This window comes from Vipera ursinii (genome assembly GCF_947247035.1).
Source record: "Vipera ursinii genome assembly, chromosome: 3".
NCBI lineage: Eukaryota > Metazoa > Chordata > Lepidosauria > Squamata > Viperidae > Vipera > Vipera ursinii.
The window spans coordinates 173,656,112-173,669,293 of NC_139516.1; the positions used below are offsets into that span (position 1 = coordinate 173,656,112).

Below are 13,182 nucleotides of genomic sequence, written 5' to 3' on the forward strand. Positions count from 1 at the left end.
GTTACAGTAAGTACTTAGGATCATCAGCATGTGTACCATGGTATCCTTCATTAACCCTGGCAAGTCATTGATATATAAATTAAATAATAATGGGGCCAGGATACACCCTTGCCTTATCCCTTTATTTGTGTGAATCCTGTTAGTCAGGGCCCCATTAACCCCATACCACACCCTCAAACAGGTACTTGTGTAAAGGGCTTTAATCAAAGCCAGGAGTCTGGGTTCTATTTTAAGAGAAGTCAATTTACTCCATAGTACTTCTCTATTTACCATATCAAATGCTGCTGTAAGGTCTATGAAAGCAGCAAACAGGGGTCTCCTCTTATAGGCATATTTGGCAATTAGATGGTTCAAGACAAAGCAGTTAGCAATAGTAGATGTGTTTTGTCTAAACCCTGCTTGTTCTTCTGTGAGGATATTGTTTTCCTCTACCCAGATTTCAATTCTGTTCAAAAGGTACCTAGCATATATTTTTGCTACAATGTCAATCAGGCTAATGGGCCTGTAATTGCTAGGATCCTTTTTATTCCCTTTTTTATATATGGGGACAACTATTACCATCTTCCACCCATCTGGTATATGGCAAGTGTTATTTGTGTGTGTAAAAAGACCTGCTAATACAGGGCCCCACCAATTGGGAAATTTCTTAAATAATTCTGCTGGTAAAAAATCCTCAGCTGGGGCTTTATTGCTCTTTAAGCTTTTAATGATGGACTGTATCTCCTTTTCTGAGACTGGTGGCCAAGGGGGGAGTTCTAGGGTTTACTAAACTACTGTTTAAAGACACTTTCTTTACTGGTTGGGTGGAAGCAAACAAGCACTGATATTAATTCTCCCAGTCCTCAGCAGAGATTGGTATGTCGAACGCAAACTCCGTTCCCTCTGGATATCTGCTACAGAGTGCCAGAATAATACTGAGTTATGACTTCTGGCAGCCAACTCGAGTTCTTACCAGACTGAAATCTTTTCAGTGTTAAGCAAGGCTTTTCTCGAGGCTCCACTTCTTTTTAATTCCTTTGTCAGTGTTACTGAACCCTGTTGATTTTTTTCAAGCAAAATTATTTAAGAGAAATATATCATTTGTCATTTATGTTAATTATTTGATTCTTTTCTTTTTTTCTTGCTCTCATATTGGCCTTCATAAACAACTCTTAGACTCAGCTATAGAGGGAAGGCTAGAGATTAAACAAAAAAAAAGATCTTTTTGATCCAGTGATAGTCTCTTAAGGTTTATCTGACTTGGTATTCCTTTGACTTCAACTTACTAGCCAAGATCTCACAAAGTTCAGCTTGAGGACTAATGTATAGTAGCCTGAAACTCCAGAAACATCTGTATATCTGGGCATACAAGCATTATTATATTATGATTTCAAAAGTTCACATTTCAGCAAGTCTATTTTATTTTATTTTTTATTTTATTTATATCTCTCCTTTATTATTTTTATAAATAACTCAAATATGATGTGCTAACTAAAATCTTAACTAGAAGGATGGTTAAAAATACAGATTTTCGGAAGCTTCTGTGAAAGAAACTAAGTAGGCTAGGTATATTTAGAGAAACCTAACTTAGATTTTCTATATTATGATATTTTCCTTTCCAACCGAATCAGTTTTTCTAGGTCCATAATTTACCAAATGATCCAATTAAAAAAACCTCAGCGGGTTAAAGGTTGTCAGAATTCTGTGATGTGAGGCAAAGTACAGATATTTCTTGTATCCCAATGTCAACCATATTAACTTAGCTGTTTTATCAGTATTTTAATAGAGTAACTCACATGTTAATAAAAAAAGCCTTACTAATTATTGACCCCTTGGACAATCTTGAACAGGAGTTGTAAATTGGAGGATAGATACTGCGTAGGAGGTATTTAAAAGCATGCAATTCTATGCTCTACAGTTTTCTTGAGTAATAGAATGATTCATTCAAAATGAAAACTTAGAAAATCACTGTCAGTAACTTTAATTTGAAGGAAACTGAGACATAACGTAGAATAGCAATAAAAATCCCACTGAAATCAGAAATTGAGGTCTTAACCCACATTTATTTAAACAAGATCAAGGGGTTAATTGCTACTTCAGAATGGACATTATACAGGTAGACTCTTCTCATAATGTCTGCCAAGCTAGGTTTTCTCTATTTTTCAAAGACGATTTTACTTAAACAATAGAAATGCATGTTTAGCGGTCACAATTGTATTAGGATTCAGGAAACCCAGTTTCAAGTTGGTATGGAATGTTTAGGTGCCAACCCTTGGCCACGCCCACTTTGTTCATGATAGGTGGTGGGCAGGACAATTGTAGGGGCTGTGGGAGGCACTATGCAATGAATGGTGGGCGAAGCGATCATGGGGCCTAACCCATTGCACCCCACAGTCCCCACTATTGCCCTGCCCACCACCAATTGTGCACTGCCCCCCCCCACAGTCCCCATGATCACCCTGCCCTCTGCTAATTGTGCCCTGCACCCCCAGCACCATTACTGCCACCCACTGCCTGATTGGCTGGTGGCTACTTATCCAATGCAGCAAAATGCCCACATAAAACTGTGCCTCAGGGAATGAGCCGGGATGAAGGGGTGGGAGTGGAGGACTAGAGGGCTGGAGGGCCATTGGTGGTGGACAAATTCAGGCAGAGGGCTAGTAGAAGAGGAAAGCCCACTGTGGTTCAGCGGCAACGGTTGGCTGGGATCGAAGTGGGCATGGCCAAGGGTTGGCATCTATATATTCTGGACACGTTCAACTACATCCGGAACTACAAAATTCACTGAATGACTTTGAGCCAGTCACTTTTTTCTTTCTGTCTCAGAGGTCTGTTGTGAGGATAAATGGAGGAGGGGATGTTTTGTATGCTTCTTTGTGCTCCTTATGAAGGATGTCTAACAAATAAATAAATTTGTATTAATCAATTCTTCCCATCGCCCTGCTTCCCACAAGCTTCCAGGCTAAGCATAGTGTATCTGGATAACCAATATCCAGATAATTATGTTCTTTTTTTTTATTGAAAAGTTTTAAAATACAATTTTCCTTTAAAAAACCCCCCTTCCCCCTCCCTCCTCCCCCCTACCTCCCCCCTCCCTCCCTCCCTCCTCCCCCCCTGCCTCCCCCCCTCCCCCCCTCCCCCCCCCCGACTTCCCAGAGCTGAATACAAGGTATATATATAAAAAGAAAAAAAGAAAGGCAAACATAAGCAACCATGTACTAACAACTATAAATTCTAAAATCCATCACTCTCTAGCTTATATAAGATAAAACAAACCTTAGCAATATTAAATATATATAAAAAACTAAAATAAAAAAGAAACACTTTCTAGCTTATATAGGATAAAACAAACCTTAATAATATTAAATATACATTAAAAACAGGAAAAAAACCCCAAAATAGAAAGAGAGAAAAAAAAACAGAAAAAAAAGGAAAAAAGAATTATTCAAATACTATATAATACTTCTCAACCCTATACTTGTCCTAAATAGACTCCATCCATTATTTGTAAGAACGTTATATCATGGAATGGACAAAATGGATAGAGTCAGATAATTATGTTCTTAAGGATAAGGAATGGATTCAAGATGTATGTTGTTATCAGTTAAATTACAACAACAAATTATTCTTCATTCTTGCAGTGATGTTGACAGCTTGTATTTATCAGGGAGCATAGGTGGGCATGCAATGTTGCAAGTACACCAGACAGTTGAAGGAAAAGGGGCATTGGAAGAATATCTGAAGGATAGAGAATAAGATGTACTGAATCCAATATATCATGAATATCAGTGAAATCAGTGTTCTGGGATTGGCCTTGCTGACCATAGTAACCATATTGTGAAAGGGACAAAAAAACTATCCATGACAATCATTTTGTGGAAGCATTCAATGACATACATTCTTAAAGTTCTAAATGTGCACATCCCATTAGAAAGTGTGTCTTCCTTGACTATGGATTGTATGTCAAGATGTGGTTAGATCTATGAAGATATTTTTATAGAAAAATATACCAGAAGTTTCTTTTTAAAAGCTGAATTGTTTACACTTACCCAAGATTACTCCACCATATAGCATTTCCCCAGAGTAGTTCAAGATACATGCAAGACAGATATTGAATTGATTCAATCAATATAAAAATAGAAGGAATCATGTTGGCTGTTTTTATCTAATGCTAAGATGCAAGCCATACTTTACATTTTACTAAGCCATGATGAGATTTATTGTGGCATCTAATGTCTGGTGATACCATTTCCATGTATAAAATGACCTGTCCAGTAGGCAATGGTTGTTTTCAGATGACACATCTGACCCTGACCCAGCATGCTACTTCCCTGGGATAAGAAAACCAAATATGAAACTGCTGTTCAGATGATACACTGTTTGGGCAAGTTAGTTTAACCTGACTCCTCACCCTGGGCTTTGGATTTTACCCTCCAACTTCAGTGCTGACTGATTACAATGCTCACACAATATGCTAATCCCAGTTTAGCCCAATTAAGCATGTTGCACGAGCACAACAAATGGTTGTAAGGTCACTGTGGAAATTCTTGGAACTTCATGTTCTGCAAAGAAATTAAAAGGGAAGGATACAGACTCCAATGTTTATCAGAACGTTCAGTGCAACATCTTATTGAAAAGGGTCATTTTATTGAAAAGGAAACTTAAAATTTGTAATCATGCAAAGGTAGCATATCTGACTTATATTTAAAAATAATTTCCAGTAGCTAATGCATGTTTTGAACATACAGAATTGAACACAAATCTATTGCATAGTATTGCCTGGGCTATTTTGGGTATGAAATTATTATTTTAGATGGAGTACTTTAATGAACTTGTTATGAATTTGTAATGAATCTCATATGTAATTGCTATTATTATGGTTACTTGCACAGTCAATCAGATGTTTAGACAGAATTTGGCATTTTTACCTGCCTATCGTCCTTCCCAAGGACCCAGGATAGGCAGATGATGTTGTTTGATGGTGTTAAAGATACCATCACAGGATGTAAGCTGTTCCAAGTAAACTTCCTTTTGTAATTGATTATTGGTTTTTCTCTTCTCTTCTCTTCTCTTCTCTTCTCTTCTCTTCTCTTCTCTTCTCTTCTCTTCTCTTCTCTTCTCTTCTCTTCTCTTCCCTTCCCTTCCCTTCCCTTCCCTTCCCTTCCCTTCCCTTCCCTTCCCTTCCCTTCCCTTCCCTTTTTCTGCAGTTGCCAATCTCAGCAAGTAACTCTATTATTACTAATCAGTATTTTATCAATGTGTCAGTCCTGAGCATTTATTTCATTGGGAAAGTGTGGCCTAAATAGAAAAAAAACCCACAAGCTCTACAGTCAGCTTAACAAAGCGTAAAAATATATCCTAAAAAAATGGGGGCAACCAGTTAAGAACTCTGATGCATATCTGCTGTGCTTTTATTATGCCTCCTGTACAGTTAGCATGGCAGGCTTGTTATAATCCTGTCTAAGAGGAGAAGCTTCAGATCTGATTATACATTTAGTAGTAATTAGATAGAACAGATGCCATCTGGAGACCAGCATGTTACATATATAAGGCATTATAATCCTCTGTATCTGTAGAAATAGTGATCAAATGCAGTTGCTTGGTTGTCATCTCTTCTTGATGCTGCCTTTTCACTGGGTGGAAGGAATCTATGGCAAGCTGGATAGAGCCACAAAGAGAGAAAACCATAGAATTGGATGATATAGACTCAATTGCTCCACTAAGAGCAAGGACACCTGGAATTATTGCTCTTGGAATCATCTCTCATTATTTGGCTAGCTGAATATAATTATCAAAAGAATTTATTATGGGGATGAAAATGACCCAGAATTTATAATCTACAAGCTGGAATAATGATATTGAAAACCAAAATATTGAACTTCAGTTCCGGAAGATAATTCACAACCAGAGGAAAGTGTTAGATAATAGAATACTAATGGGAAAAATGCGTGGCAAAGGATTTTTTTCTATCGGTGCTTCAGTGTTTCAGAATTTTTTTCAATAAAAGTAAAAATTAAATAAGAAATGTGCTAGAGTTAAACTAAAAGTCAAAAGATAGCATGGAATGTTTTTACTTAATTTATAGAGTACTGCTTGTTTTCTGTGTAAGAAAGGCTAATCTGAGAATTAGTAGGGAGCTTCAATTATTTTCGAGCTGTTCTTCAGAAAAAGAAGACCAGGATTTATTTCATATTAGGTATAACCCTGAGTAAGTATTATGAAACACTGGTCTAGCTTTTGTAATTGTTTGATGTTAAGAAAATTATTTCCTGTGTTAAAATGTTCATCATATTATTCCAGTAATTATTTTATGGTACATTTTTAAATTCCAAAGATCATTTCAAAGAGTAGCTACTTTTTAATATTTAGGAATGATAATTGTGGATCAAAAGGTATCAATGCCATACATCATTCTAATACCTCTAAGACCTGCAATTAAATATTTGATATACAAAAATCAAAGTGCAATCCTAAAATCACCTTCAAATATGTGTGCATAGGATTGCCCAATTGATTACAAATCAAACATAATGCATCTATATTTACAACATCTGCCCCAAGGCCAGAGGTAGGCAACCTTGGCTCTTTTATGACTTGGGGACTTCAACTCCTAGAATTTCTGAGCCAGCTATGCTGGCTTAGGAATTCTGTGAGTTCAAATCCCCGAGTCATAAAAGAGCCAAGGTTGCCTACCCCTGATCATGGCTAAAAAAATAAAATAAAAAAATGTTTTACTTTTTGATAAGATGTTTCTAACTTCAGTTCGCGTTGAAGCTTGAATCATGCTGTTGCTTCTTAGTATTGTAATGCAAAGTATGTATGACTTTTTCTCATAATACTAGAACTTTGGGCTGTTCAATGAATCTAAAAGGTGGGAAATTCAGGAAAAAAGGAAATGCATATAGTACAGCTTTGGTTCTAGCTACTGTATCATCTTTATTAGGTGAATTTATTTATTTAGTATATGGTGTACATACATGGATATTCAATATATATTGACATTTCACCTAGATTAAACACGTAGTAAAATATGAATGTTAAAAAAGATCTACATTCAGATACCAATGTCTATGCCATTTAACCATTGAAGCGCAGCATCATTTATGTGAGAAAAAAAACATACTGGACTGGTATATGCCCAAGATGTGGTCTACCATTTGACATGGGACCCTGCAGTTACACTGAGGGGAAGATGTGCTGTATGAGGTGCAAATCTGATTCAAGGTTGTCCATTGCTGGTGCGGTAGTTCAAAAACTGGTACCTTTTGCATAGGATGATTTAAATATCTACCTCTACTGGGCTTTCAACAATCCATTTGGCTTTCCATTCAGAATCAGTGTTAAACTTGATAAGCAGATGTTGGCTTAACTGGTGGGTTTCCTAGATTTGAACCTTCCGATGGATAAATGATGAAGGTGGGTGTGCACTGGTTGGAGTGAGTTGTTCATAATTGTTCATATGTTGTCTGTATTCTCTCACTAATGCATTTTGCTTTTGTAAAGCTACCAGTGCTATATAGCTCGAAACAGAAAGCCAGAAAGTTGGGGTGGCTTTAATGCATCTGCTTATAACTCTCATGATTTCATTGAGTCTGGTGTCTAGCTTACTAGTATGCCAGCTGTTGAACCATACAGGAGTACTGTATTCTGCTGTGGAGTAAGCCAGCCCTAGTGGTGATGTTCTGAGGGTGGCAGCTGAACCTCCCCATTAAGATCTGCTTAAGGCAGGCACAGCCACACTTCTTTGTGCATTAATGATTCACCTGTGGAAATGGTTACCAGCATCAAATTCTTGGGTGTGCAGTTAACAAGTAGGCTGGCTTGGTCGCTCAATAGCGAGACACTGGTGAAGCAGGCACAGCAGCGCATGCATTTTCTGTGTCGCATGAGAAAAGCACATCTTTCTTCCCCTATCTTTACCATTTTCTACAAAGGGACAATCAAGAGCATCCTGTCATACAGCATCACAGTCTGGTTTAGAAGTATCACTGCTTCCGACAGGAAGGTGGTGCAGAGAGTGGTGAGGATAGCTGAAAAGATTATTGGCAGTTCCCTCCCTTCCATCCAGAACATAGCACATAAGCATTGCTTGAGCAGGGTCCATAAGATTGTCTGGGACACTATACATCCTCTTCACAACCTGTTTTCCTTTTTTACCTTTTGGGAGGAGGCTCTGTGGTATCCGAAGCAGAACATCCAGATTCAGTCACAGTTTTGTTCCATAGAGTATTAACCTTGTGAACTCTAAAGATTTCTCCTTCCATTATGTATTCAAAATGGACAGTGATTAATATTTATATGTTACTTATATGTAAGAATGTAGGTCTATACAACATATGTATATAGTATGTTTAAATGTGTGTTATGTATGTGTACACTTTGAGAGCAAGCAACTAAATTTCATTTTTAATGTGTGCCATTGTGCCCACAGTAGAAAATGACAATAAAGGTTATCTATCTATCTATCTATCTATCTATCTATCTATCTATCTATCTATCTATCTATCTATCTATCTATCTATCTATCTATCTTTCTGTTGTGTTCTGTAGATAGGATAGAGTCAAACCCAATGTTATTTCAGCGTAGTTTGGATAGAGACTGTAGGGGACTGAGTTGTTGTTTAAGTAAACCTTCAGAATGTCTCTTGCTAAATAATCTTTTTTCCATTTTGAATACTGGGCAAATCTTGGCACTCCTAATATACTCTACTTAATTAATAATTTAATAAACAAGGGGTGGGGAGGCAGAAGGAGAGACTAAAGGTTAGATAGGTAAAGGTAGACATCAGAAGGTGAGATTTGGGGATACACAATTATATTTGAAGAACAGAACCCTCTAAATTTGGAGCCAGATTTTTTACCTTCTTTACTGGTTTTCAAAAAGTGGCTTGGGAGCACAGGTCATTTCTCCTGGGTGAGGTGGAGTTTTCCTCTTGCCGGATACCATTCAACAATAAGTCCATCTGAATTCTGTGAAAAACTGAACAACATATTAAGGAAGCGCAAGAGAAATTAAACAGTATGAAATATTTAATCAGATGAATAAAAAGCAACCTTTGTACCAAGTTAAATTGGATTTTGAAATGGACACAACTGTATATAATTTTAATAGGTAATAAAATCTGCAAGTAAAGATATTAGCTAGATCCTACCAGTCTTTGTGAAATTTGGAGATAACCAAATTTATGGACCTATTTAATCATTGATCTTGGCAAGAATGACTGTTTGTTGCTTTTGTTAAAATCTCCTTTTTTGGCTATACGTAAATTAGGGAAATGTTCTTGGGATTGTGAAAGAAAACATTGACTTCTTGCCTCTCTATTTCCAGATTGCTTTTAGAATGAGTAAAACATCTTCAACCAACAACTCAGTGATCCAACCTCACAGTTCACAGAGTGAACAGTCTATATCTGTGCGCCCATCCAATGTCATCGAACCTAGTGTGGCCAAAAGGATCTGCTTTTATAAGAGTGGAGATCCACAGTTTAATGGAATCAAAATGGTTGTCAATAGCCGCTCTTTCAGATCATTTGATGCTCTGCTTGACAACTTGTCAAGAAAAGTTCCGCTGCCTTTTGGAGTAAGGAATATTGCTACACCGAGGGGGGTGCACAATATCAACAATCTGGAAGATCTTGAAGATGGAAAGTCATACATTTGCTCCCAACAAAAAAAAATCAAACCCATTAATTTGGAGGTGGCCAGAAGAAAGCCATTGCCATGGCAAATTAGTAGGCCCATCAGTGCTCGCCGTAAGGCTGTACAGTTAACCAAAGACAGCAAAGGGTTCCAACAAGGTAGCACTGTACGACTCAGCACCCCTAAGAAGTTGCTTGTTTTCAGAAATGGCAATGCAAAAATTCGGTGCACAATTGTCCTGGGTAAGAAGAACACACAAAATTTTGAGGTCTTTCTGGACCACATCAGTGAATCAATGCAGTATTCAGTGTTGAAATTATATACTACAGATGGGAGAAAGGTAAGTTAACTATGATGAGCATCAAACATTTTTTTCTTTTTGTGGGGTTGGGAGAGAGACTTCTTGTGAGTCAGACAATATCTCTGATGAAATCCTCTTTAGTAGATGTGCTTTTACTGTCAAAGTAGGCCATCAAGAGAGGGACATTTTCACTTAACTTTTATAGCAAGTATTGAAATTGAAGCTTATGGAGAGGTCAACCATTTTTTCTAATTGTATTAAAAACATATTTAATACGGTAACGAGCTGGGTGGCAAACGAGTAAAATAAATAAGTTTTACTCAGCTTTTGTTACTGGTAGGTCACCTTCTTACATATCAGCATCCACATAATATGTTTCTCTTCTTTGTTTATTTGTCTGTTTATTTGTCTGTTTACTGCCCATCTCACAAAACAAGTGACTCTACAACAAATTTATTATTAAATTTTTCACCACACAGATCAAGAAAAGTAGTCTGCCACTTTTCCAAGTCTTTTACATTTAAAACGCTGAGTTACATCGTCCTGTATTCCCTAGTTATTACTAGATGCTTCAGTATTAAACATGAACAGGGATATCTTAGAAGTACAAAGTAAGGAAGTCTTGGTATATGCAAAGAACTAGTCTTGCTTTAATCTGCACCATCCTGTTCTCCTTCAACTGTGTACTCTTGTTAAGGAGCTTTTCCAGAGCATCTACAGGAGTGTCCTCAATCTTACTACTTGCAATTAGCTACCTCATAATCTCTTAAAGGCTATACTATGCTTAGACTTCTCATGAGACATATTGTTTTGTCTTTTTCCCTACAAAGACCTGAAGCAATTCTATTTCCCCTAACCACATCTTTATTTTGCCCCAGAAAGGAAGCACAGAAATGAGTCCTTTTGTCAATCATTTAGAGTCATCTTGTAACATAGAAAAACAATGATTTTCAGTGCAAATTATTGTTATATGTATTGTTGTGCATTAAAATTGAATATAATTCTGTGTATTATAGACTTCTGTGCAGTTTTTTTTTAAAAAGAGAAAGCACTAAGAAGGAGAAAAGTGAAGCTGTTTTGCCTCTTTCCATCACTTGTATAGGAATAACAGCTTTTTAAAGTTCATTTTAAAATTGAAATTATTTGGGGATTTGTTTCATGCTTTTGTATCTAATATATATTTAGGCTCACATTGCTAAACATTGCAGTTTATTAAAATTTTGAAAAGTGGTATATTGATTGTGATGCTAAACCCTAATGACATTTCCAAAGCTGTAACCTTGAGTTCCAACTGCAAATAATTCCATGTTTCTTCACACACACACACACACACACACACACACACACACACACCTGGAAACAAATACATTCCTTATGATTTCATAGGAGTGAACAGATATGGGCAGGCAGAGGAGCTAGCTATCTTTAAACGTTTCCCTGCCTGCTGCCTTCCAGCAGATTTCTGCTATTTAAAAAACATAGTTGAAATATTTTAAGTTCTTTTCCCAAAATGGCTGTGGTAAAGCTTTGGTGAATATTTAATATCAATATTTCTCTGTCAAACAAGAAAAATGCTAGTACTGTGCTTATAGAAGAGATGGATTTTAATTATGATTTAGGGCTGTAAAATCTTTTTTAAATGTTAATTATGATTAGGGCTGTAACATTTTATTTAAAAGCTTTCATTGTTACATGAACTTTTCTTTCATATTAGGGATGGATAGCCTGATACCTACCAGCATTGCAGCATTTACAGATAACTAGCTGCTAGACACATTCTTGCTGAAATACACCATGGGTTAATAAAAGTTTTTTTTTTAAATTTCAAATGACAATATTTCAGTTACTCAGCCTAGTTTTCTGTAGATTTTTTCTGATTCCCAGGGAGATTTAAAGGAAGTAGAGATGGGTAGCAAGTGGAAAATAGAGCAATGCTAATAGAAGTTAAGAATAATAGATCATCCTGAGAAGCGGAAAACCTTGAAGCAGAGGCTGTGTTGTGCTGAAGACGCCTCTCAAAAGCTGATGGAATTCTGGAATTTTGTGAGCTGGCTGACAGCAGACTCCACTTGCTGTTCTGTATTTACTGATGCTGTGGTAGCAATGAAGCCACAGTACCTGTTCTTAAACATTTACCAGCACACCACTGAGTAGAGGTGATGAGGAAAGGGAGGATGCAATGTAAAAATAAGTGTCCGACCAAATAAAGCAAGAAGACCACGGTTGCAGTAATGCAATCTTTGAATGTCCAAAAGTCCAAGAGAAGGAAGTGCACAGATTGTGGCTAAGGCTGCAAGGGATTTTCTTTCTCTTTATGATGTGTGTCTGTGCAATACTAGAAGATAAAGGAGGCATATATCCAATGTGCTTAAGCTAGGTTTGTATTTATATTATTTCCTCCCATCACCACCCTACCACCACCACTGGATATGGTGTGCAAGCCTAACCAATTGTTAGTTTACAATTCAGGGTTTTGTGCCAGCCCAAAGTATGGGTTAATTTAGTAACGGGGTTAAATATGCTTTATTTGTTTGTTTATTTAATATGCTACCTGTGACACTCTACAAAGTGACTGTATAAATGAAACCAATGAATTTGGGGGATATTTTCCAATAGCTACATATGAGACAGAAAGGTTGGGGAAATGATCTAAAAAGAGAGTTAATTTATTTATCAGTTGTTTCTTTTTCAGGTTTCCAACCTTCAGGGTCTGCTATTGTGTTCTGGAGCTGTTGTGGCTGCAGGGAGAGAACCCTTTAAGGCAGGGAATTATGATCCTCGTAGGTATTCATTGCCTGCAAGACTGCCGGGGGTCTCCAGTCGTGTTCACCCCCAAGCAAACCTCAAGTCAGAGAGCAGAAAAAGTAAGTTCCTTAAATTTTCCCCACTTTTCCCCATTCTTTTAAATTATTGATAAGGTCAGCCTTAGTATTAGGTAGAACAATTTGGCCAGCTTGGGAAACTAATTTTGGGTATCATGAAAAAGATAACAAATGGTTAGTTAGTTAATAGGCTGTTGCTGCTGATTTAGCCTGGGCGTTGGGGAAACAGAGAAAGGCAGACAACAGTGTTATTTTCAGCTTTAGGTGCCGAAATAATTTAACTTGCTTTCACTCTCCACTTTGAAATTGAAAGAATGTGAAATGTCTTTTGTTGTCTTCAAAAAACAGGATATCTTTGGCCTGTTTATATATATATATATAAAAGGCAAAACACAAAGACTGGACTGAACATTACCAGCAGTCACGTGTCAATCACTTTGT

At 37.0% G+C, this 13,182-nt stretch overlaps 1 protein-coding gene across 1 annotated transcript in view; it reads left to right on the forward strand.

The window, feature by feature from the left end:
• LOC310638956 (lipoxygenase homology domain-containing protein 1-like) overlaps positions 1–13,182 on the forward strand; it is a 215,031-nt gene that overhangs the window by 16,418 nt on the left and 185,431 nt on the right. Inside the window, exons 2-3 of the mRNA XM_083360317.1 lie at positions 9,308–9,958; positions 12,612–12,783. Coding sequence (XP_083216443.1) covers positions 9,320–9,958; positions 12,612–12,783 — 811 coding nt within the window. The 5' untranslated portion in view covers positions 9,308–9,319. The remainder of the gene's footprint in view (positions 1–9,307; positions 9,959–12,611; positions 12,784–13,182) is intronic.